At 34.5% G+C, this 27,845-nt stretch overlaps 1 protein-coding gene across 1 annotated transcript; it reads right to left on the bottom strand.

Moving 5' to 3' along the window:
• Positions 1 to 22,145: 22,145 nt before the first annotated feature.
• Positions 22,146 to 27,336, bottom strand: LOC115950565 (aluminum-activated malate transporter 8-like). Its single transcript, XM_031067759.1, has 7 exons — positions 27,042 to 27,336; positions 26,777 to 26,917; positions 26,311 to 26,583; positions 25,784 to 25,896; positions 25,528 to 25,671; positions 24,190 to 24,527; positions 22,146 to 22,713 (listed from the first exon to the last, which is right to left on the bottom strand). Exons 1-7 carry the CDS (start codon positions 27,313 to 27,315, stop codon positions 22,146 to 22,148), a joined length of 1,851 nt encoding a protein of 616 aa, XP_030923619.1. The 5' UTR covers positions 27,316 to 27,336.
• Positions 27,337 to 27,845: the final 509 nt, after the last annotated feature.

The following is a 27,845-nucleotide window of genomic DNA, read 5'->3' as shown; positions in this document are numbered from 1 at the left end:
CCACGGCCTGTGGGCCCACAGCTAATGAGCTGGTGGATTCGTTCACTGTAATTTTTTTTTTTTTTTTTTTTTTTTTTTTTTTTTTAATACTTGAATTGTTGTATTGTTATGATTTGAGAAGATTTTCTAATGTTAGAAATTTTTTTCAATGTTTTATGTGTTTTAATTTAATGTTTTCAAAATAAGCTGTTAATAAATTATACACACACGCACACACACACACATTGGCTAGCCATGATTGCAAGATGTCACTTCATGTAGTCGTTACTCACCTCATCATTTTTATGGTTAGAACCATTTTTTTTAAAGAACATTTAAGATTCAACCATTCCCTTTTTTTTTTCTTCATCTAAGATTTAGCTGAGAACGTATATGCCACATTCGTAATATGCAACATATCACTCACAACACTTGAAATCCACTAGTGTAGGGGTGGAGAATAGAAAACTCGCCCCATACCCATCCTATTGCCACTTCTACTCTTAACTCCTAAGAAAACGAGGATAATTACAACTTACTCACCCGTGGTTAAATCCAATTTCATACTGGCTAGCCGTGGTTGCAAAATGTCACTATATGCAGTCATTACTCACTTCATCATTTTTACTGTTAAAACCTTTAAAAAATAAAAAATAAAAAGAACATTTAAGATTCAACCATTCCTTTTTTTTTTTTAATTTTTTTTTTATTAAAGATTTTAATTTCATATAAGCTAGATTTAGTCGAGAAGGTATATGCCACATCCGCAATATGCAACATATCACTCGCAATACTTGAACCCCACTAGAGTGGAGGTTGCGAATAGAAAACCCATCCTATGCTCGTCCCATTGCCTCTCACATAAACTCTCAAACAAGATAATATAAAGATTAATCTCACAATATATTATTTTTTACCCATTTTCCCCTCCTAAATAGGTCGTAATAGTTTGGCCCTATTACAATTTATACTTTGTTTGCTTTGGTAAAAAACCTTTATTTTTTTTTTTTTAGTGTCTGGCATGGTGAAAAATATAAGTCAATGGAAAATGTAAGCGTGGTCACCAAGTTGCAATAACTAAATTTGACAACTAAAATTTGAAGTAAAATGAAATCATTAGTTTTTCATTTACGTTCACAAATTTGGCATTTTATGGACAAATTAAAAACTTATGCCATTGGTTTATATAGATAATTAGCTCTATCACATTTTTGTTGTTGGGTTCTAAGACTTTAGGTTTAAATTTATTAGAACTTTAATTTGTAATGTTGGCAAACCATGATCAAAACGTTTAGTCTTGTTTTAGACTTGCTCAAAGTATGTTTAAGTGTAAAGTTGGAATCGAGTGTACTGTAGGATTTACTGTGTAAATTTGCCTCGCTTAATCGATCGAATATTAGACTTGATCGATTGAAGCTCGTGCAGATTGTTTTTCTGCAGAATTTTCCAACTCGGTCCAAGCTCGTATGACGTGTAGGGTTTTATGTTTTGTCTTAAGTATAAAAGGAAAAACCTTAGCCACATTTTGTTGTTGTTGAAGTTGTTGTTTATGCTGTGTATGTGAATCTCTTGTGAGATCTAGAGGTGTTTGCCTTCACATATACTTAGGGTTATGAAGAATCAAGATTTATGTCAAGAGCTTGATGATCATTCAGTTGTTGCATCAAGAACTTAAAGATACACAAACGGGAGTGCTTGTACTTGCTGTGAATCCAAGAAAGAAGTAGTTCGTGGATTCGGAGCTGTCACGTGGTCGTGGTAGTAAGTTTCCTACTCGAGGTAGCAATAGGATATTAGTGGTCTAAGTCGCTATTGTGTAAACTTCAATTCTTTCATGGTGAATTTGTTTTACCTTGAGGATAGCTAGGGTAAGTCCTCCCCAGGTTTTTTACCGGTTTGGTTTTCCTGAGTTATCATATCGTTGTGTTCTTTATTTTCCGCATTGTTCAATGATATGATTTATATGTGTTAACCTAGACTTGCATAATTTACCTAAGTTAATCACTTGGCTAAATAACTAGGTTAATCTGGTTGCGTTTAAGGGGTCTAAAAATGTACAAGTGGTATTAAAGCAGGTTAGCTCTAGTGTTTAGATCCTTTGATCTAAGAGTTGATTCTTGACTCCTGTTGTCAAGGATACTTGGAAGTTCTTATTGCTAATTTTTCAATTTCTCAACTTTTGGATTATGTCTCTTGTTGCTTTTGTTAAGCATTTCCTTGAGCATCTTGGTATAATTACATGTGATAATAACTATTTGTGTTATACTGCTTTAACCGCCTTAAAGGCATGTGATTCTTGTCTTTGGTATTTGGATAGTGGTTGTTCCAGGCATATGACAGGAAATAAAGCTTTATTCAAGACACTCTTTGAAGGAAAAATTGGGACAGTCATGTTTGGAGATGGAAGCAAATCTGTGATCAGAGGCATTGGAACTGTAGACATTCTAGGGTTGCCAGTCTTTGAAGATGTCTGGTGTGTTGATGGATTGAAGGCTAATTTACTCAGCATCAGTTAGATTTGTGACAATGGATTAAATGTTCTCTTCACCAAGTATGAATGAGAGATACTTGATGGAAGAGGTGATTGCATGTGTATTGGTGTTAGGACAGCTGAGAATTGTTATGGTATAACTCCAAGTATAAGCAACAAGTGTTTTAGTGCAAAGATCAATCAAGTAGACTTATGGCATCAACGGTTGGGACATGCAAGTCATAAGAAATTAGAGAAGATTTCCAAGTGTGATGCAATTATTGGTTTGCCCAAGTTTGAAAAGATAGAAAAGTGCATATGTGGACCATGTCAGATGGGTAAACAAGTGAAGTCCAAATATCCATCTGTGACTGAAGTTCAAACTTCAAGACCTCTAGAGTTGTTGCACATTGATCTCATGGGTCCTACTAGAGTTTAGAGTTTAGGTGGAAAGAAGTATATTCTAGTTGTTGTGGATGATTTCATTAGATATACTTGGGTTGTGCTTTTAAGAGATAAAGTTGAGGCTCCTGAAAAGATGATAGACCTGTGCAAGAAATTGCAAGTTGAGAAAGGAACTGTAATAGACAGAATTAGAAGTGATCATGGAAGGGAATTTGAAAACACAAAGCTGGCTACCTTCTACAATGATTAAGGTACACATTAAGAGTTCTCTTCACCCAAGACACCACAACAGAATGGAATAGTGGAACGGAAGAATAGGGTTGTTCAAGAGATGGCTCGTGTCATGCTACATAATAAAAAGTTGTCCAAGTCCTTCTGGGGAGAGGCAGTTAACACTGCTTGTCATAAAATTAATCGGGTGTATTTCAGACTTGATTCCAAGAAAACTTCGTATGAGCTCTGGAGAGGAAAGAAGCCCATTGTCAAATACTTTCAGATATTTGGCAGTGACTGTTATATTCTGCGTGATAGGAGAACTTAGAAAAATTTGATGCAAAAAGCGACAGGGGATACTTTCTGGGATACTACAAGGGATACTTTCTGGGATACTCCTCCACTAGCAGAGCTTGCAAAGTATATAACTTGAGAACTAAAACAGTCATGAAGTCTTCAAATGTGGTGATCAATGATGAACTGTGTTCAGACACTCATTCAGAAAACACTCCTCCAGTTCAAGGAAAGATTGTGGAAGTTAATGATCCTATTCCTGATGATTATATTGGGAAGCATAGTGATGAAGAGCTACTGTTGTTGAATGATGTTATTTCAGTGCCATCAAGTCCAGAACCATCTACACCAGTTCATGAAACTTAACAAGAACAAGGTGAGCTTAGTCCTTCGTCAAAACAAAAAAGTACCTCCACATCTCTGGTCAAAGGTCCGTCTTTTAGAGTAAAGTTAAATCATTCTATCACTAATATATTGGGAAGTTTGAATGATAACATGAGATTAAGATCCAAAGCCTTGAATGTTATTACTCACTCATGCTATCTATCCCAATTTGAACAGAAAAGGGTGGATGAGGCACTTCAAGATGCTAATTGGGTTAATTCTATGCATGAAGAACTTTATCAATTTGTTCGGAATGATGTGTGGGAATTAGTTCCTAGACCAAAGGGAGTAAATGTGATTGGAGCTAAATGGATCTTCAAGAACAAGTCAGATGAACATGGTATAGTAATTCGAAACAAATCAAGAATTATTGTTCAAGGATACACACAAGTGGAAGGGATTGATTTTGATGAGACTTTTGCACCGGTAGCAAGACTGGAATCCATTAGGATACTATTGGCCATTGCAAGCCATTTGAATTTCAAACTGTATCAAAAGGATGTCAAGAGTGCCTTCTTGAATGGGATGTTGCAAGAAGAGGTATATGTTGAACAACCAAAGGGTTTTATTGATCCTCACAGGCCGGAAGATGTCTACAAGTTGAAGAGAGTCCTCTATGGTTTGAAACAAGCTCCCAGGGCATGGTATGATAGGTTAACCTAATATCTCATTGAGCATGGATTCAAAAGAGGATTTGCAGATACTACTCTCTTCGTACGAAAGGATAAGAATTATTTTGTAGTAGCTCAAATTTATGTTGATGATATTGTTTTTGGAGCTACTAATGACTCTTTTGCTCAATCTTTTGTAGATGAGATGAAGAATATGTTTGAAATAAGTATGGTTGGTGAACTAACTTATTTTTTGGGATTGTAGGTGAAGCAAATGGATTCTGGAATTTACATCAACCAAGCAAAGTATGCCAGAAATCTAGTTAAGAGATTTGGACTTAACAAGGCTGCACATGCTAGAACACCAATGGCTGCTAATGCAAAGCTAACCAATGATCCCTTAGGTGAGTCTGTTGATGTTATACTATATAGAAGCATGATTGGTTGCCTTTTGTATTTAACTGCAAGTCATCCTGATATTGCTTTTAGTGTTGGTGTTTGCTCTAGATTTCAATCTAGTCCTAAAGTTTCACATTTGAATGTTGTTAAAAGAATCATAAAATATGTTAGTGGAACTTGTGATTATGGTTTGTTCTATAGCAAAGAGTCAAATTTGTCTCTTGCTGGTTTTTTCTGATTCGGATTGGGCCGGCAATGTCAATGATAGAAAAAGCACCATTGGTGGGTATTTTTATGTGGGAGCCAATCTTGTTGCTTGGATGAGTAAAAAACAAAATTTTGTCTCTCTGTCTACTATAGAAGCAGAATATATTGCTGCTGGAAGTTGTTATCATAGCTTCTTTGGATGAAAAAGCTTTTGAGTGATTATGGGATAACACAAGACACCATGGTTGTTTATTGTGATAATTCTAGTGCTATTGATATCTCTAAGAACCCTGTTCAACACTCTAAGACTAAACACATAAAGATTAGATATCACTTTATTAGAGATCTTGTTGAAAGAAAGATTGTGGTTCTTGAGTATGTCCCTACTGAACGTCAGAATGCTGACATCTTTACCAAACCTCTTGATAGAAATAAGTTTGAGACACTTCATCAAGTAATTGGTGTAATTATGTGTCCCTGATCATCTTTGGCTTTCATGGTCCTTGTGCTTTACCGCTCTACTCTTTGTGACCATTCCTCTTTGTTGTTTTTGTTCTCTTTGTTTTTCTAGGATTTGCATTGCATAACATTCATGCATTTCATTCTAAGATGTTTTTGTTATTTCTTTTCAAAAAATTTAAAAAAAAAAACAAAAAAAAAAGGGAAAAGGGAAGCAAAATGTGTTTTGCATTATTTTTCTTTGATTTGAAATCTAGGTTGGCTAATTTGTTTTTCCATAACATGTTTATGTACCTTGTTTAGCTCAGATGAGCTTATTAATTGTACTTTACTAGTTTGAGCTTTGTAGTGCATGTTGTGTGGGAAGATGTTTGTAGTTTTTGATCACATGATCTTGATCTTGAAATCACATGCCTTTGATTGTCGGACTTGAACTTATTGAGAAAGGCATAAATAACCATCTCACCATTGTTTGCTAGCCAATCATGATCACCTTAGTGCATATTGTATGATTTTGTGCTCGAGAAAGTGTAGCACATGCACAAAAAGGACATAAGGTGTAGCCTTGGTTTAAATGCTAAAATTGGTGTGTACATTATTAGACTATAATAAACTCAATCAAATAAAATTGGTGTGTACATTATGAGGCAAATCAAGAAACTTACATGATTGCAAGCTTTTATTCTAGGAGATGTGGGAGTTATATGATGTAACTCTTTAGGTGATAGTCTCTTTCAAATTTATGTGATGAATTTTGTAGAAATTGTGCTTGATTACTATTTATATATCACCTCACATGTATTTCAAGTTTTTACTAGTTGTACACACTATACAAGTTACTCTTTGCTAAACTTTGTACATGTTATTGTGTGTGATTTTGTTTTGGCCATCCAAGATTGAAAATTCCATGAGTTTAATGCAAAATGTGTTTGAAGTTTGATAATTTAAGGAAAATTGATTGAAAATCTTAATTTTGGGAGATCTTGGTTCAATACAACTGTTTTTGAAAAGCATTTCATCTCATACTCATGCATTCTATTCATAAAATACTATGCTTTGAGGAGTTTTTGCTTAAAATTGTTTTTTCCAAATTTTCAATCGATCGAACCTATTTCTTGATCGATCAAAAATGCGATTAAAATTTTGGTTTGAATCTGACCGTTTTGATCGCTGCTCGATTGCTTTTGGATCAATTGAATGTAATTTTCAATCGATGGAATCTAATTTTTGATCAATCGAAAATCGCATAGAGAGTTTTTTTAAACTTTGAGGTTTCAAGTGTTCTATCACTTTCAAACTTTTTCAAAAACACTCTCTCTCTTTATTCGATCGGTAAAGGATTCAAGCTCAATTTTTTGTCGTTTTCCCTCAAAATTTTTGCAAGGTTTTTGTCTTCTACAGCCGGTAAGACCCTTTTGCCCCTCCTTTTTCATTTATTTTCATGTTTCATGCATTTTTGACATGCATATTGGGAAAATTTTGAACCTAAGGAAAGTTTGGGGATGTTGACGTTTTCAATCTTTTCTTTGGAAATTAATCAATGGGTTTTTATTGTGGGATGATATACAACTGATCTATGAGAATTAATTTGATCAATTTGTTGAATTGGAAAAATTGGAAATTCTAGGGCTTGAAACTACCCGATTTGGGGATTTTGTTCCATTGAGCTTAATTTAATAAAATTGGCTTGTTAGATTGATTGATTTGAACATTATTTTATGTTATCTATCTTGTGTAATGATCAATTGATCAATTTGTTGGGATTTTTGAAAGTGGGTTTTCAAAATTTTGGGGTTTTTGATATAAACTCTATGCTCAAGCCAATTTTGTGGTTTTAAAGTGAAATTGAACTCATTCTCACTACATTAGAGCATGCATCATGTGTTGATATTGTTCATGTATCATATAGATTATTATTTTCTATATATTTTTGTGCTAACTTGCAGTCTGCCCTTAGTTTTTGTTTTTGTTTTTGTTTTTTTTTTTCTCTATCTCTTTTGTGTTTGTCCTTTTGATCTTTAGCATCATGTCTAGGAAGACTAGAGCTAATAGGAAATCCTCTTCTTCTTCTATCCCCACCTTTGATAGTGAGAGGTTCCTTGGTGAGAAAAACCAGGAAACTTATGAGAAGCTGAACATTCGTAGGAATGTATGGACTAAGCGGAAGGTAGTGTTAGATGAGTTAGATGGTGAGATTCGGAGAAACTTTGAGCGTAGGGGTTGGCTTCCTTTGTTGGACATTTCACATCCCCCTCCGGCTACCTTGATCAGAGATATCTACTTGAACCTCTCTGTCCACTCCTATGATTCCAACACTCTGGTGAGAAGTTGGATATGGGGTGATGAGTACACCATTACTCCTTCGGTAGTGGCTGATGCTCTTGGGGTGCCACTGGCATCCTGTTTATTCTTACGATAAGTCTCCTCCCCTAAATGACATTATGTCATTTATTACTGGTACTTCTATCCAGTGGGGTTTTGATCCTCGGATCATCTCTCACGAGTTGACCAAGATTCACTATCTTTTCTTTCGGATTTCTTGCCATTTGATCTAGCCCATCTCTCATTTGCACACCATTCCTATAGAGAGATGTGTGTTTTTGTATGCCCTTGTCACAGATGCTTCTATGAGCTTTCCTCATCTTTTCATTCGTTCTTTGATTGAGGTTCATCGGAGTAGTTCTACTGCTCATGCTTTTTTCTTTCCGGTTTTTATTTATCGAATTCTTTTGCATTTGGGTTTAGAGGAGTTTCCTGTGTCTGAGCCGGTTCATATAGTTGCTCCTATAGGTGCCACCTTTCTAAGGCAGAGGGCTGCTCAAATGAGAGCAAGCTTTAAACGCCCTAGAGTTGAGTCTTTTGGTGTCGCATCTCCTCCTCCCTCTACTATTGGTGATACTTTGGCTGAGGCATCTGTTGATCCGACTGCTGCTGCTACTGTTCCTCCACCTTTTACTTCGGATGATTCGAGCATTCGTCATATGTTGGAGACTGTCATGACCGTTCAGGTGGCTCATGGTCAGCTTTTGGTGGACATGCTTGATGAGCTTCGATCCTTGAGAGCAGATTTGGAGAGTTTTTACCGATCACCTTTGCTAGCTCCTTTTGATGATGAGTGATTGCCCTTTGGCAATTCGTCATAAAAATGGGGAGTACATATGTTTAGGAGATTTTGTTGATAGGGGGAGATTTTTATTTTTTTATTTTTTTTTGTTTGTTTTGGAATTGTGGAGCTTTAGATTGTATCTAGGTGCTTCATCATGTATTTATATTTTTTTTTTGGCTCATGATGTATTTTGTTTTAGTTGAGTTGTCTATGATAAGGGGAGATACTGTGAAGTGTTTATTTCTGTTTCTTTTTTCATATTGTACTACATTGATTATTGATTTATATTTATGAGGTTATTCATGATATATGTCTTTATTTTTATGTTATGTGAAATCAAGAAGTTATTTTTGTTTTACTTGTATTTTCCACACATGCATTTATGCGTTTGTTGAGTGTTTCAGGAATATACAGGTTGATTCAGTTGTGCTGCTATCTACACTTGCAACTGATAGATAGTAGTTAGGTTGAATTTGTTGTGTTGGGAAATGATATTGTAATGGGCTATTTTTTGTAAATTTTGAGCACTTTGTTTAAGTTTGTGTTTTATCACGAATTGCCAAAGGGGGAGTTTGTTGGGTTTTAAGACTTTAGGTTTAAATGTATTAGAACTTTAATTTGTAATGTTGGCAAACTATGATAAAAACATTTAATCTTGTTTTAGACTTGCTCAAAGTATGTTTAAGTGTAAAGTTAGAATCGAGTGTACTGCAGGATTTACTGTGTAAATCTGCCTGGCTCAATCAATCGAAAATTAGACTCGATCGATTGAAGCTCGTACAGATTGTTTTTCTACAGAATTCTCCAGCTCAGCCCAAGCCCGTATAACGTGTAGGGTTTTATGTTTTGCTTTAAGTATAAAAGGAAAAACCCTAGTCATGTTTTGTTGTTGTTGCAGTTGTTGTTTATGCTGTGCATGTGAATCTTTTGTGAGATCTAGAGGTGTTTGCCTTCACATATATTTAGGGTTATCAAGAATCAAGATTTCTGTCAAGAGCTTGATGATCATTCAGTTGTTACATTAAGAGCTTAAAGATACACAAGCGGGAGTGCTTGTACTTGCTGTGAATCTAAGAAAGAAGTAGTCCGTGCACTTGGAGTTGTCACGTGGTCATGGTAGTAAGTTTCCTACTCGAGGTAGTAATAGGATGTTAGTGTTCTAAGTCGCTATTGTGTAAACTTCAATTCTTTCATAGTGGATTTGTTTTACCTTAAGGATAGCTAGGTTAAATCCTCCCCAGGTTTTTTACCGGTTTGGTTTTCCTGGGTTATCATATCGTTGTGTTCTTTATTTTCCGCATTGTTTAATGATATGATTTATATGTGTTAACCTAGACTTGCATAATTTACCTAAGTTAATCACTTGGCTAAATAACTAGGTTAATTTGGTTGCGTTTTAGGGGTCTAAAAACGTACATTTTTCTATTTCTTTTTTAATTTTTTTCAAATTTTTATTGTTTGTTTAACATTAACTTTGTGCTTCGAGTAAGTTTTGAGGCAATGTGTTGCTTTTAGTCTCGAAGCATTTTTAAGGATGTTATTTAACTTTATGTTAATGGTATAGATTTGAAAGAGTTTTGATTCTTGCACATTCACTATTTCACGTTTGATTTTTCACATCCACTTTTATGTGTGCAAACTAATGTGAAAAAATATTTTTTTTTTCTGATTTGAAATTGCCTCAAAAGAGAGAATTTTACCAAGGTAAGCGAGTTTGGATGATAAGCAACTTTCCAAACACACAGTAAAAGACAAAAGCGGGTAAAGGTGGGAAGAACAAAACGTAAGGCCTTATTTGTATATCATCTATACACAATATCAGTTTCACAATTTAAATTTGAACATCTTAAAAAAAAGGTGTACATAGTGAATTGAATAAAAGATAAAAAAATAAAAAATAAAAAAAAAAGATTTAAATGATAACCCAATAGTAATAATATTTTTTATGGTATCACATGTACATAGTTTGAAGTTTATCTCTGTTTTATCTCTCTCCATCTATTTACCAATCAAAAAATAAAAAAATAAAAAAGGACAAAAAGTAAATGAAAGAAAAATATCTAGTAGCCAGTCCAAGAATTCTGTGTGCTAGATAAACTTTTCCAAATGGCTTAGCCTTAGGTTTGTTTTCTTTGTTTCTCGTGCAGAGCTCAAACTTAAAATGTGAAAGTTCAAATAGTGTATAAAACACCCTTGAACATTTAGACCCCCAATTACAAAACAACCAATTCAAACTTTATGACAAACACTAAGTCTGCGGAAAATGAACACAAACTATAAACAGAATTGGTAAACAATCTAAGCCAATTAAAATCACATCCACAGCAGAAAATAAAAGGAAAAGATTAAGGGAAGAGAGATGCAAACACAAGGACAACACACGATGTGTTATCGAAGAAGAAACCGAAGCCCTTAGTGTAAAACCTTTCCGCCGCCCTCCAAGCGGTCAATAATTCACTAGAAAATATAGTTGGGATACATGAATAGCAATAGACCCTCCAAACCTAATCTACCCGATGTACCTAAGCCCTCCAAGTTTCTTGCTCCAACGAGGTTACCTTGAACCTTTTTCTTTTCTAGCTTACCGGATTCCGCTATAATCTATAGCATCCGCCATCCTTGGCATCTTCCAATGCTTCCCAAAACTCCAAAAACACTCAACACTCTAAATGGGTGTGGGTAGTATTTGGATAGAAATCTCCTCTTAATGGGTATGACAATGAGAGAGGGAATGAGAAGAGACTCTAAAGATTTCTCTCAAAGAATGAGTAGCTCTCTCTAATTGGGTGGGTGTTTTGAAGAAACCTCTCTTAGGGTTTTTCTTACTGAATGACCACACATATTTTGTGGGAATGAGGGGTATTTATACTGGTGTGAGAATGGAATGCAAAGAGTCAGTTTTTCCAAAACAGGGTTGGTTGGTGACTTGACCTCGCGACTTGATTGAGTTACGAGTTCAAGCCGTGAGCAAACTTAATGGCCAGTCTGGATTTTTGTCCTGTAGTGCTCCAGGTGGCATGACTGTTCAGCACCCCTGCATGCTCTGCGCGTGTGCAACTTTTGGCGGCTTGCAAGCCGCGAGCCTCCCGCGAGATCCAGCCGCAAGTCCTTGCTTCACTGCATTGTCTTGAGCATTTCTTCACACTCTCTCACACACTACCCTTACATGATTCCCACCTAAATACAGGGTTTCTAAGTGCTGTATTACAAGCAAATTTGTCATGGAATAAAGCCAACACATGGTTGATTAAATTCAACCTTACAAAATGATCTTCAAATTAACAAATATGGTATATATGTTGTAGTGTAGACTCGTATTTGGAGTGCTGAAACTGTCTCGAGTTCCATTATCAGGTTTCTACATCTAGTACAGCGATGTCACCTGTGGACTTCTATAATAACAGGTTACCTCATGAAGCAATTATATTGCATTAGGAAAGACGTTGAAGCCAGAAGTGAATATGAGAGAATCAAAACATGCAGGTATGTCATAGATGACAGGATCAACATGCATGATTCTTCACAAGTCGAAAACAATAATAATTTGCTATTATGCATGTTTTTCATTAGTCAATATGTGGATGGCTGGATGCTATATATATTTTCTGCTTATGTAGATTGAATAGCATCAATGGGTTAGTTCTTGTTTTAGTTTAACATAATGCGTAGATATGAAAGAAAAAAATAACTGTCTCACAGCAATATTGTAAGAAAATTAAAAGGGAATTTAATTAGTTTTATTCCATATATATAATTATCATAGGCCAATATAGGCGTCATTGATGTAAAATGTAAAATAAGGGACTGAGATCCAATATACCAGGTACAATTGAATTCAGTAAGAGGGGAAAAAAGTTTACTTTTTTCCTGTACCATTGGATCAAATACAAAAAACCAAAAAAAAAAAAAAAAAATTATGTCATTATATTCACTCGCACCCAGTGTATATAATATCTTAGATATTGCATCTTATTATCTCAGTCCTACAATAGAAAATTACAAATGTAGTAACTAAAGTGATTTGATAATCATAAATTACTCTCAAACAATTTATAGTTTGAGCTTTACTTAAAAAAAAAAAAAAACTAGTCTCGTATATTTTCAGTTTTAAACTAAAATTTTCTAACCAAATGAATCCATGATTAAAGCAATTTGCACTTAGTGAAATGTTATAAAACTTATTTCCCAGAAGTAGAGGACTAGAAAATTCTTTATAGCAAACTTTAACTGATTTATGAGGTTAATCAATTTAAGAATAAAAAGTCAAATTAAATTTTCATCCCTAATTAATGAAGTCATTGCATACCCATGCTTTGATGTCGAGACTCAGGACTCGGGAAAATCAATGGGATCCAATATAAGAACTCGTGGGTTATTTCAAGAATTTCTAACAATTTTTATCCCAACATCTGTCTTCTCAGGCAACTCTACATTTTAATGTTTGACATCATTGTAATTAAATTTCATGCAGAATTTCAAATTCAAAGACTTGATCAAGTACAAAATGTGGTGTCACATAAATCTGGTATCTTCTCATGATACATGGATATCAAAATCCTCATTATTATTAAGAATATATCTGCCGTACCTTGACTAGAAAATTTTTAACCATTATCAAATCATTCTTGGCCTTAAGTTTTAATACGGTTTGTTAAAGATATATAAAGCCCAATTCTAATATATATATATATATATATATATATATATATATATATATATATTTTAAATTTAGAAGAAGCCCAATTCTACTTGAGGTGATAAAAATTAACAAAGTTTAGCTACAACCTTACTATCAATAAAATAAATATTACAACATATTTTAAAAATCTAATCGTTGAATTGCATGTCTAAATATTACAACATATTTTGAAAATCTAACCGTTAAATTGCATGTCTTTAATGCTTTTAATACACATGTCAAATTTTTTGTTAATCAAATATTGTTTATTATATGAACTATAAGCTTATATTTTATACATAATTTTAAACTACAAAAACTTGTAATTTAAACAATTTATTGATAACATAGCTATTGATTTTTAATTTTCTAAAATTTTTGCAAGCATGGAGGATATAAAAAGAAAATATAATCCAATGGTGGATTTGTCAAAATTCAACTTTGTAACTAATCTTTGTCCTAAAAATTATATTTGTACTATAAGTCTATTAAACATGGTCAATATATGGTTAGTCTAAGGTTTCGCCTTCATTGTAATATGAGATTTGTATTTCGCTCATAGATAAGATGTGTAGCCCCCAAAAGTTTATCTTCGTAGACGTGGGTTGTTAGTTTGAATCATGTAATTTTCTTGCGTTCTTTCTTATTCTCTTCTATGTTTCCTCTTCTGCTCTCTATAACCTCCAATTTATTTAACATTGTTTATTATCCTATCATTATACTACATTCTGCAATCAAGCTCGTCTAGGGCAAGTTTCACTTTTCTTTTAAAAAATCCTTAAAATTGTTAAAAATATATTAAGCCCAATAGCGTAGGCCTAAGCCTAATCTTACTTAGTGTACAAACCATGGTACAAATCCTGTATTCCAATAAACCCAATACGGGTACATATAAGAGACTAAATCCTAAACTAACTATATTTAACTATGATTAATAGACTTGTTGTACAAGTATAATACTTGGCTTGCACATTAAGTAAGATTGGGCTTGAACCTGTACTATTGTACTTAATATATCTTTAACAAAAAAAAAAAAAAAAAAAAAAATCAAATAATCTTTCTAAAGTGCTCTATAAATTTTTTTGGTTAAAGTGCAAACTATATCCTTGAAATTTTAGTATCTTTGGATTTTATACTTTAGAGTTTCAGAATTTGTATTTTACTTCCTAAAGTTATATTCTGTTTACATCAGCAGCACCTCTATCAATATTTTTAATTAAATGTCACATAAACTTGTCATGTGTATTTAGTTAACTCAATAAGATGATGTCACATGACATAATAACAATGATGTGGCATCATCTTTAAAACATTAAGTTTCTTTTTTCTCCTTTTGAGAGGAAGGAGTTCATAATTTTTTCTTGGGGGAAGCCTATAAGAACAAATTTTAATTAGTTAAGTTTTTAAAGAGCTTAAATGAAATTTTCAAAATTTTGGGGGTCAACTTAGTTCCGTCCTTTAAGAGTACACGCAAATCACAATTTTTATGAACAATATGAAACAGAATCGGCGGTAGAAAGGGGGATGCGGTAGTACAGACAGGGAACACCAGGGAAGTATAATTGGTCCTTGAAGTTTTGGTTTGTGAATTAATGCACACATGTTATAACAAGATTTTGATTCTGAAAGCATGGCCTAAAGGTCAAAAATAACAACCATATATTAGGACAATAATTCAAATTCATGACTTCCATGCGTACGTACATGCGTGAAGATTGAAGATGGAACACTCATGACTTGTTCTATCCTTTCCAATAAAGTGAAGTCCACAATTAACAGCTACCGTTTCCTAACAACTCTTCTGATAAGGACACTCATTTTACTACACACACTTTGCTCAACTTGGATTACATCACTTACACTAATACTTAGGTGAAAAACAATTCAATCACCCCTTAATACATACATAAGTTGATTAAGTTGTGGTAACGTGAGTGAGAAAGTGTGTATATATAAACTTTTTGGTTTCCTCCTCCAATTTTTCATTGTACAAAATGCATGCAGTCAATATCAAATCTTCAACCTTCTTAAAAAAGTTTTACTCCTATTTTCAAGAGATTTATCAAACAGAAGCATGCTCCGCCCCCACCTGGGAGTCAAATCTTGACAACCCATGTTCATAGTATGTTAGTGTCTTAGCCTATGTGGAGAGAGAGAGGGAGAGAAGGTTGTCCATTTTGAATTTTGGAATTCTTTGTTAACACATTTTGTATTATTTTTATTTTTATTTTTTTGAGAATGAACACCTCTAGTATTTAAACCATGATTTTAAAAACCGAAGTAAATAAAGATAAGGAACTGAAAAATGGAGTAGGTTTTGGTTTCTTTTGGTCCAATTGGTGGTCTAATTGGTGATACCATAAATTAATAATATATAATAAAATTATATATTTAAATTATGGGTTTTTTTTTTTTTTTTGGTAGATACTTTCTATTGATGTAAATGCACTATTGTATTTTGGAATGTAGTTATCTTCACATTTTATAACCAAGAATATTATTCTATTGGTCTTTAACGTTATATTAGTTATGTTACATGTCTTCATCAATCATTGTTTTTTTCTTCATTTTTTTTTTTTTTTTGGTCTTCTATCTCAATGTAATGTATTGTGGACGTGCATGAGTCGGATTGGGTCAGGTTGAGGGGTTTTTTCAACCCAATCTACCATGGTGGGTTAAAAAAAAATCCAATCCATCACAAGGGTCCAACCCAACCCAACTCGATCCACATGGGTTGGGTTGGGTTGGACCTATGGGTTGGACACACACACACATACACACACACATATATAAATATATATATATATATATATATATTTAATTACTATTATTAATATTAAATTGAGAATTAGAATAACACTGCCATAAATAAGAGCAAATTTATAACCAAATAATCCTGAGCATAATTCCAAACTAACACAAATTATATGAAAAGAACTTAGGATTTGGGTTTTATTTAGGAAAAGGGGTTAAAAAAGTAAATATATTTTTTTATAATATATTTTAAAATAAATTTTATAAAATATAAATATAAATATAAATATAAATATATATATATATATATTAAATATAGGTGGGTTGGGTCGGGTAAGGCGGATTTATAAATCTTATGAACTGAACTCAACTTGACCAACTGTAAAAACAAATTTCACAACCCAACCCAACTCACCTACCCCTAAAAGTCTACCCAACCCAGTGGGTTGGGTCGGTTTTGGCGGGTTGGTTGCACTTGCACACCCTTGTATTGCTTCTTTTTTTTTGGCTAAATGTGCGTGTGTATATGCTATTTTGGTTGTTTGCTCTTCTTTTTTTTTCTTCGTTTGGTTCTTTGCTTTTATTTTGTTTTTAATTGGGCATGATTTTTATTTTAATAAACTTTGTGGGACTTTTTTTGATTGATTGTTTACTTTTTTTTTTTTTTTTAATTGAGCACAATTTTTTTAATAAGGGCATATGAGTCAATGTATACCAAATTCATTTTCCATCCTCTCATTTTTCTTCTCAATCAAATAAATGAGTTTTCCGTTTCTCCACCTTTCCTTCCTTCCATCCAAACACATATGAGAGTATTGTGAAAATAAACCCACATACGCAAGATTAAAGAAGAGAGAAGAAAAAATAGACACATGAAATTTATGTGGTTTGGCAATATGCCTACGTCCATAAACGGTAATAGAGAAAGTTCTACTATAAAATTATGTGGTTTCTCTATACAATTATGTAGCTACATCACATAATATATATAATAGGCAAGGGTCAGCAATGTATTATGACACGAAAAGGCCCCACTGACTTTGCCAATCCGAAGTTAAGCCATAAACACAAAAATGAAAAAATTAAATCTCCTCTATCCTTCAATTCTTGGTTTGCCTAAGTTTGAGAGTAAGACTAATTAGAAACTCAAGCTTCCATTACAAAGGTTAATTAGTGCTCAAATGGAGGAAAGGAGGAAACTTGGACTTTGTTATAACTATGATGAAAAATGGCAAATGGGGCATAGGTGTAAGGGAGCTAAGTTGTTTTTACTTAAAGGGTGTGATATGGAGATTGAACAAAAATTTGGGGTGCAATTGGTGGAGTTGGAAGATGATGGGTGATGTTGGGACATCAAGAAGCTGTGCAGGCATCTGAGATTATAGTTGCTTTTGTTGAAATTGCTTTGTATGCTTTAGTGGGTAGCCCTTCCTCTTAAACAACGAGGGTTAGGGGAAGTATAAAGAATAGAGAGGTGGTGTCTCTCATTGACTCTGGAAGTACACATAATTTCTTGGATGCTACTGACTTGGATAATCTGAGGTTACCACTTGATACATCACAGATTTTAGAAGTTAAAGTGGCTGATGGCAGTATTGTTTAGACATTGGGGGTGTGTCATGGGGTTACCCTCTTTATTCAGGGTATAAATTTGTGTTGGATCTTAATGTGTTGCATTGAGGGGGGGGGGTGTGCAATGGTTCTTGGAACCCAATAGCTGAGTACATTGGGTGCGATCATTTGGGATTTCAAGCTATTGACTATGAGGTTTTGTTACTTGGGTAAAGAGGTGTTCTTGCTAGGTTTGCATTTGTCACCATAAAATTTTTCAGAGGTTGACAAGCTTTTCACTGATTCAACAAAGAAGGGTTTGGTTCTTCAAAATATAGTTGTCAACACTACTAGTCCTAACCAACCATTGCTACCTACTACTCTGTCTGCCTTGTTAGATCAATTTTCCAAGGTATTTGACATCCCTTCTAGATTGCCTCAAATCCAAGGGCATGAGCATCAGATTGTACTTAAGGAAAGCGCAAAACTAGCCTGTGAAAGGCCCTACAGGTATCCCTATTTCCAAAAATCTGAAATTGAAAAGATTGTCAATGAATTACTTCATGTTAGTTCTATCCAACCTAGTTAAAGTCCTTTTTCTTCACTTGTCCTTCTTATTAGAAAAGCTAATGGTAGTTGGAGGATATGCATAGACTAGAGGGCTTTAAATAGGGCTACTGTTAAAGATAAGTTTCCAATACCAGTGGTAGATGAATTATTGGATTAACTTGCTAGTACTACCATTTTTCTAAGTTAGATTTGAGATCAGGGTACCACCAAATTTGTATGAAACCTGAGGATATTCCTAAGACAGCATTCAAAACTCATGAGGGTCATTATGAATTTCTTGTGATGCCCTTTGGTTTGACAAATGCACCATCTACATTCCAAGCTCTTGTGAATGCCATATTCAGATCTTATTTGAGAAAATTTTTCTTAGTTTTCTTTGATGATATCTTGGTCTTTAGTTCTTGCTTGGAAGATCATTTGTCACATTTGAGAGAAAAGAAGGAGATTAACAAGAGAATTCATTCCTTAATCCTTTGTACAATTATACTAGCATGACCCTAGCTACTCTAACCGCCAAATGCTCCCAATTACTAACTAACTAACTAAATGATATGCTACTACTAACAAATACACTGACTGTCATTTAGGTACAATAACCTACAGCCCTCAATTAGGTACAAAACTATAGTTGCCTATCATTATCCCTCTCCATTTACAACACCTTTTCCACAAGGTGAGGAAAGATAAGTTGTAGTTGATGCAATGATTCCTAAGTGGCATCTTTAGAAGGACAACCAAACTATTGGACTAAAACCTCAGTAATCACTCGAGACCTTAAGGCCTTGGTTTTGGTCTGCAGCACAGCAGGAGGTTCAATTTGCACTTGACCTTCCTCATCCACAGGTGGCAAAGTTGGTAAAGGATGGATATACTGACCCATCTTTAGCTTCAAGCATAATACATGGAAGACAGGGTGAATCTTAGCTTCAGGTGGCAAGTTTAGCTTATAAGCCACTGCACCAACCTTCTGCAGTACTTGGAAGCGACCTAAGTACCTTGGTGACAGCTTCCACTTCCCCTTGTAAGCCAAAGTCCTTTACCTATAAGGTTGTAACTTCAAATACACCTAATCACCAATAGCAAAAGACCTGTCCTATCTATGCTTATTAACTTGAATCTTTATCTACTCTTGAGCAATAGAGAGCTGCTTTGGAAAACTACCCAAGATAGCCTCCCTTTGACTTAAAAGAGAGTCCAAAGCCTCCACTCTAGTGGTACCAGGTATGTAAGACTGCATTGTTGGGGGTAGGAAATCCATACAAGACTTCAAATGGAGTCATCTTCAAGCTAGTATGGAAATTAGAATTGAAGTAGAATTTAGCCAATGGTAACCATTTAGCCTTTCTATGGGGTTTCTCACTAGTGAAAGCTTGTAAATATTGCTCTAAACTCCCGTTAATAACCTCAGTTTGCCCATCAATTTGAGGATGATATGCTATTGACATGGCTAATTCAGTCCCCTGTAGCCTAAACAACTTAGACCAGAATAAGGAGGTGAATGTGGCATCTCTATCACTCACAATAGAGGTAGGCATAGCTTGAAGCTTAAAGACATACTGCATATACAAAGCTGCCACTTTAATAGCAGTGTAGGGGTGAGAAATAGGCACAAAGTGAACATACTTAGTTAGTCTATCCATCACCACCAAAATCTCCTTAAACCCTTATGGCTTAGGTAACCCTTCCACAAAATCCAAGCTAACATCAGTCCAAGGAGTAGTGGGGATCTTCAATGGCTGCAGTAAACTAGTAGGGACAGAAGTCTCAGATTTAATTCGTTGACAGACATCACACTCCCTTACATACTTCTTGATATCAGCCTTCATACCATGCCAAACAAATTCCTTTTTAGCCCTCTAAAATGACTTAAGGAAGCCTAAATGGCCTGCCACAAGACTACTGTGAACTAAATGTAGAGCTTGGGATTTTAAAAGGCAATGTAACCATAAAAAAAATCTGCCTTTGTAAAAAATCAGGCCATTTTGCCAAGTAAAACCCTTAGGAGTAATACCAACTTAAATGGACTGAATAAGTTGCTGCAAGCTTTGATCTTGAGAGTTGCTATCCCTAAGTATTGTCAACTAAGTAGGATCAGGAACTAAAAGGAGAAATAGACAGCTAGTCTTTTGTAAATTAGCTTGTGGAGGCAAGTTAGGGCTTCTAAAAAGTGCATCAGCCACCATATTCTCACTTCCCTTCTTATATTCCACTACAAATGCATAACCCAAGAGCTTAACAAGCCATTTCTGCTGAGCAAGAGTGGCAATCTTCTGTTCAAGTAGAAACTTGAGGTTTTGATTGTCAGTCCTTACCACAAAAGTTCTTCCAAGCAAGTATGGCCTCTATTTCTTGACAGCAGTTGCCAATGCTAACAATTCAGTCTCATAAGTGGAAAAATGAAGGTGTTTACCCTTCAGGGCTTGGCTGTGGAAGAAAATGGGTCTGTTGGCTTGCATTAGGACAACCCCCAAACCAACACCAGAAGCATCACACTCAGTGAAAAAAGGTTTTGAGAAATTGGGAAGAGCTAAAACTGGAGGTTGAATCACAGCTTCCTTAAGTTTGTTGAAGGCCATTATAGCTGCATCAGACCAATGAAACCCATCTTTCTTAAGGAGGTCTGTTAAGGGTTGAGCAATAGCTCCATGCCATTAAATAAACTTTCTATAATACCAAGTGAGGCCTAGGAAACCTCTCAAAGCTTTAAGAGTGGTTGGAGCAGGCAACTGCTACATAGCCATAATCTTCTTAGGATTTGCCTTGACCCTATCACTAGATATAATGTGGCCAAGATATTCAACCTCACTACACCCAAATACACATTTGGACTTCTTTGCATACAACTAATTAGACAATAGGGTGTCCAAAACAATTTTCAAATGTGACAGATGACCTTCCAAGCAAGAACTAAAGACCAAGATATCATCAAAGAAAACTAGGACAAATTTTCTCAAATAAGGTCTAAATATGGCATTCATAAGAGCTTGGAATATAGATGGTGCATTTGTCAAACCAAAGGGCATCACAAGAAATTCATAATGACCCTCATGAGTTTTGAATGTTGCCTTAGGAATATCCTCAAGTTTTATATGGATTTGGTGGTAGCCTAATCTCAAATCTAACTTAGAAAAAATGGTAGCACTAGCAAGTTCATCCAACAATTCATCTACCATAGGTATTGGAAACTTATCTTTAACAGTACCCTTATTAAAGCCCTATAGTTGCACATCCTCCAACTACCAACGACTTTTCTAACAAGAAGGACAGGTGAAGAAAAAGGACTTTGACTAGGTTTGATAGAACCAACTTCAAATAATTCATTGACAATCTTTTCAATTTCAGATTTTTGGAAATAGGAATACTTGTAGGGACTTTCACAGACTGGTGTTGTGCCTTCCTTGAGTACAATCTGATACTCATGCCCTCGGATTGGAGGCAATCCAGAAAGGATGTTAAATACCTTGGAAAATTGATCTAACAAGGCAAACAAAGTAGTATGTAGCAGTGGTTGGTTAGGACTAGTAGTGTTGACAGCAGTAATTTGAAGAATCGAACCCTTCTTTGCTGAATCAGTGAAGAGCTTGTTAGCCTCAGAAAAGTTGATGGTGACAAATGCAAACTTTGCAAAAACACCTCTTTACCCAAGTAACACAACCTCTTGGTCAATAGCTTGAAATCCCAAATGATTGCACCCAATGTACTCAGCTATTGGGTTCCAAGAACCACTGCAACCCCCACCCCCCCCCCCCCCCAAAAATGCAACACGTTAAGATCTAACACAAATTTATACCCTTGAATAAAGAGGGTAACCCCATGACACACCCCCAATGTCTTAACAATACTGCTATCAACCACTTTAACTTCTAAAATCTGTGATGTATCAAGTGATAACCTCAGATTATCCAAGTCAGTAGCATCTAAGAAATTATGTGTCCTTCCAAAGTCAATGAGAGACACCACCTCTCTATTCTTTATCCTTCCCCTAACCCTCATTGTTTGAGAGGAAGGGCTACCCACTAAAGCATACAAAGTAATTTCAACAGGAGCAATTATATTCTCAGATGCCTACACAACTTCTTGATGTCCCAACATCACCCCATCATCTTCCAACTCCACCAATTGCACCCTAGATTTTTGTTCAATCTCCATATCACACCCTTCAAGTAAAAACAACTTAGCTTCCTTACACCTATGCCCCATTTGCCATTTTTCATCACATTTATAACAAAGTCCAAGTTTCCTCCTTTCCTCCATTTGAGCACTAGTTAACCTTTGTAATGGAAGCTTGAGTTTCTGATCAGTGTTATTCTCAAACTTAGGCAATCCGAGAATTGAAAGTTTCCCATTATCAATTACACCACCCCTAAATCCTTTCCTACTACTTAGCAAATACTCTTCCTGGATTTTAGCTAACCCAAATGCTTCATTAAGGGACTTAGGTACTAACATTCTCACAAGTAGTCTAAATTCATCCTTCAATCCACTCAAAAAATAGCTAAGTTTGTGAGACTTAGATAACCCCACAAGCTTGTTAGAGAGAATTTCAAAATCACCTTTATAAGCTACCACAGATGAAGTTTGCTTAAGATGGGTAAGTGCCTCCATAGGGTCATCATAAGCTGTGACTCCAAATCTGGTTTGTAAAGCTTTAACGAAGACATCCTAGCTAGCAAAACCCCTAGCTTGTTCAACATTCTGAAACCAAATTAAAGCTTCCCCATCAAGATGATACAATGCCATAACCACTGTTGATGCTTCGAAGTGTTCTGATAAGTAAAGAACTACTTTGCTCGATATACCCAGCAAGTTGAATCTTCTCCTTGGAACCTAGGAAACTCCAATTTTAGATTCTTGATAGAATTCACAAGCAAAGATTCTGAATTTCCCACATGATTGTTGACGAGAAGAGCTCAAGAGCCTAAACTTGGAGCTTGTTGTCACTTCTACTCTGCTTCAACCATTCTTTGCATGAACCTATTAATGGTCTACAATTTTTTCTAAATTTCTTGTAAAGCTTGCTCATGATTTTCTAAAACCCTAGCTAAAGCTGCCATTTTTTCTAAATTCTGTGATTTGGAATGAGTTTTTGTCATGGTGGTGTAGAAGGATCGGATGTTCTAATACCAATGTTAGGAATTTTGTGATAGAATTAAGAATTAAGGTAGGTCACTTTGAGGGGACCTGAGCCTTCGTAGCAAAGAAGAGAGAAAGAAATGAGAGTACAAAGGATTAGAGAGAAAAGAAGATTAACAAGAGAATTCATTCATTAATCCTTTGTACAATATGATTCCTGATCTATATACCAGCACGACCCTAGCTACTCTAATCGCCAAATGCTCTCACTAGCTAACTAACTAATTTGCTGCTACTAACAGATACACTAACTGTCATTTAGGCACAATAGCCTACAGCCCTCAATTAGGTACAATGGCCTATAGCCCTCAATTAGGTACAAAACTACAGATGCCTATCAAATGGACCCTTAAAGTCTTTGCTTCACTCTCACTTGCAGGCATTTTTGCATTGAAATAACTTTAATTTTTTATTTTTTATTTTTTATTATTTTATTTTATTTTATTTTTTGCTTTTGATCAATTAGTTTAATTAGTAGTCATTATTTAAAGTTATATTTTGCATAAGAATCTCATTTGAAAATATAATATAATGTCACAACTTACTATGAGGGAAAGGAAAACATACAAGTGTATTTGTTATGAAGAACAAAAATATAAAGGTATGACTTACTAAACATAGGCAAGTCCTTGATATTTCCCAAACCTTGAGGAAAACCACACATTTATTCACAAAAATAAAATTCTACAGTAATAGGATTAGATTAAGCATTATCGAGAACCATCCATTTATCTTTTTCTTGTTAAAGTTTTTAGTATCATTATTATACTAATAGTAACACTCCCCTCAAGATGATCATTTTGCTGCTGAAGGATTAGATCTAGCCTTCTTATACTTTCACACGCCAATATTATTCTTGTAGCTGAGTTGGACTTTGTATAAAAATCCACTACCTCCAACAAATTGGATATGAACCGTCGGAAAGTGGCAGCAATATTGTTCCCCGATCGATGGAGCGCATATATATGGTTGTTACGGTGACACTCTTGTGGCCGGAGTCTTGAAATGTGCAAGGGAGGCTAATTCATGAACTGCATCGGCAATCTTCACGATGCATGGTACAACAGCGATTAGAGTTAAAGCAACTTCTGCAGATGGTATGATATCTTGGAGATTAGCATCTTTCAAATGGTATGTATCAAGCATGAATTTCAGGTTTTCAGTAGCGGTTTTTAAGTTTTCAATGTGGGCATTAACTGATGTTGATTGGTTCATTTTTTTGATTGTTGATGCTAATTCCCTGAGAGCTTTTCCAGATTCTGAGCAGATTTTTGTGCTTGGATCTTGAATTTTGCTTCCGAACTCATTGAGCGTCTGTGAGGATGGCAAATCACAGGTCAGTGAATTAACTATACTTCATGAGTCATGATTAAGGATGTATGACATTGTTATTATTATTATTTGTTTTTTTTTTTTTTTTTTTTTTTTGAGATAATTACAGTTTGCTGCTAACCCCACAACTAGAATAATCTTTTTCTCTAAACTCCCAAGGACTTTATACATTAATTGAAAGTAATTTTTATTTTTTTTTAAAAAAAGAAAGATTTCTCATAATTTTTTTAAATAAACAAAAATATTTTCAATCAAAGAATAGAAATAAATATATAATTATCATTTCATAAATTTGATATGATATATGACACCTAACAAAACAATCAACAATAGTTCATTGTCATATAACAAATTTGATAATATATTATGATGACTTTAACAGATAGGCGAATAAAAATAACTATAAGTTAACAATATAAGTTTACTCTTGAGACGAAGTTATAGAATTTAGAAACTTACATATTATAAACTTGACTGATTCAAAAATATAAATTGATCGAAAATAATAAGTCATTGCATAAAAGAGTGATACTTGCATGGAAAAATTAATCATCATTACAAATCATAAAGAAATATGACACAACACCAAAAGAATAATATAATTTTTACACTATTTGGAATATATGTGAACTTATTTGTAATGTAATATTAAGGTACTGATATTGAAAATTGAAATACACTAATAAAAGACGAAGGGAAATAAAATTTGGTTTTTTTTTTTTTTTTTCTTGGACGGAGGGGGATCTTTAAATGGTCTACTCCTGCCCTCCAATCCGCCCTTGTGTAAGGGACATTCGGGGGCCGAAAACCAAAAAAAAAAATCATATGTATATATACGTGTGTATGTATGAGTATACACTTTAGCAAAAAAAGAAGAGTATATACAATTGTTGTCTACGTAATCTTTGCAGAAGAGTGTTCTATGCATAATGACTTGTGTGAATTAAATCATCTATTTAGATTTTGAGTAGTGCTGATTTACTTGAATCTTAGAGTTAAGGCAGTTGTTAAGAGTGTCAATTTTGTAAGCGCATTGCCTAGTTAGGGTTCCAATTTTAACGTATTGTTTCCAAGGATGACGGAACCCAAAACGATAGTGCCACAGTTCCCATCTTGCTAGATTAGCCTGAAAAAAAAAAAAAAAAAATCAAGAAGCCATGAAATTCAAATAACTAATTTTTTTTTTTTTTTTTTTTGAGGTGTAAACAAGAGGATTAGGGTGACAATTTTATACTCACCATAGTTTCTTCAGTGTTTTTTGAAGTGAGAAGACTTTTATATCCTTGAAGAAATGGTTTATCACACAAGGGTTGTCCATCCTCTGATATTTTGAAGTATTCACCACTAAATCCTGTAAGTTTGTATTGGTCAATATTGAGAAATTAAATTAAAAGAGAAGAAGAGGAAAAAAAAAAAAAAGAGAACGGAAAGGAATTATATACTAAGGACACTAACATGACATGAGACATAGTTACAAGGAATTCTTGAAAAATTAGGACATGAGTTGGTATACAAAAAATAATTAATAGGCATATTCTGTTTCAATCTTTAAAAACATAAATATGGTTTTTCCTCCCAATATACATTATATATGGATACATATAAGAGTGTTTTGTTCTTGACATATTGGAAATGGATGTCCAACATAAATATGACTAGAGTTATGGAGTGTTCGTGATTTTTATATATGGGGCATGAAAGTTTCATATTTATTTTACTATATATATATATATATATATATATATGGAGCATAAAATATATATACCTTGTAAGAAATTCCCAAGCTTTTCAATGTTGTTAGCTACCAAATTTTGAAGTTCCTCTCCAATCCAAACGGGACATATACAGATGCATGTAACAAAAGTGATAAAGCTACCCATGATGATTGTGGTTACCCTTTGATGGGCCATGCGTAGCACCTTATCTTTTCGGTAACTCGAAACAGATACTAAGGTGAAAGTCAATATGAATATGAGGAGCCCATAATCATACCTTGTCTTCATTGTGGGAAAGAATCTTACAAATGTTACTGTTGCAGCTGCATGCATTACAAATCTAATCATGAGTTTGAGAATTTTGAACCATAACATTAAAAGGTTCGGGTGTATTTAGGCAACTGTTAATAAATTATTTTAAAAAAAATTTGACATCACTTTTATTAAAAATATAAAAAGTCATAAAAATATTTATTAGAATATATATTAGAATTATATCTGTCTGCAACATGTTACCTATTATAACGACGAAGAATCCAAGTACAATGGGCTCTCCTTTCTCACCAGCCAAAGTTGCTAGGTAATGAACTCCAAAACCTAGAGCACCAGATGAAAACGTTGCTAGCATCCTGTTTAAGCCTTTTCCCAGAGTTGCTCCTATAGAAGATTGGAAAAAAATCAAAAAGAAAAACGTTGCCAATTGTTAGTTCCAATTCTGAAGCTGTTATACCATAAAAAATTGGTTTATATATCGTGGTAATTAAATAAGTTCCAAGCTTACCAACAGAAAACTCAAAGACAAGAACGACTGTCATGACAGCCCATATTAAATTTTCACCAATACGATCATAGAGTGGTTGGATGTAGTAGAATAAGGAAACCAATGTTAGAGCCAGTCCTACTTTTAGCGAATGGACAATTCTCCTTGGATCATCTTGTCCCAATTTCTTAATCTTCTCTGCCACTTCGACTATCTTATTGGCCAATAACTTGTGCCATACACATGCACGAGTGAAAGGTCCAGCATTTTCAATACTTGGAGCAGCAATATTCATTGCTATGGATTGAAAATGCAAGATTGCAATGGTTGAGAGAGAGAAGAGTAAAAAGAGAGGAGTAAAAAGAGAGAAGGGTTTGGATCTATGATGTTTAGTAAAAATGTCTATTTATACGTGATAAATGTTGAATGGAACTTTATAGTACAATTTTTGTGAACAACGTGAAAAAGAAGCCCCGAAATGGGAAGGGGATTTGGTGTGGTGGGCGGTGGTTAGGGGGCTATAATTGGCCCTGACGTGTAATCATTGGAAAAAAAACGGTCCAGCTAATTACCTGAAAGGTTCAAACTATAGTTTGTTAGATTTCCAATTAAATCTGTAGATTATTTTTAATGAAATTGGGGCGAAAGGGTTTAAATCCAAATCTGTGAACTTTTTAGAGAGAGTTAAGTCTTACTAGCTAGCTTAATTAACGGGTATTCTGCGCCGTCTAGGTTTATGATGGAGAGATGTTAGACAAGTTTTTGGGTGTAAAAGCATGGCCTAAGGTCAAGTGAGTTTCAACAATTTGAAAAACAAGAACACCA

The sequence above is a fragment of the Quercus lobata genome, chromosome 1, assembly GCF_001633185.2.
Source record: "Quercus lobata isolate SW786 chromosome 1, ValleyOak3.0 Primary Assembly, whole genome shotgun sequence".
Taxonomy (NCBI): domain Eukaryota; kingdom Viridiplantae; phylum Streptophyta; class Magnoliopsida; order Fagales; family Fagaceae; genus Quercus; species Quercus lobata.
This window is presented reverse-complemented; position numbering and strand designations above follow the sequence as displayed.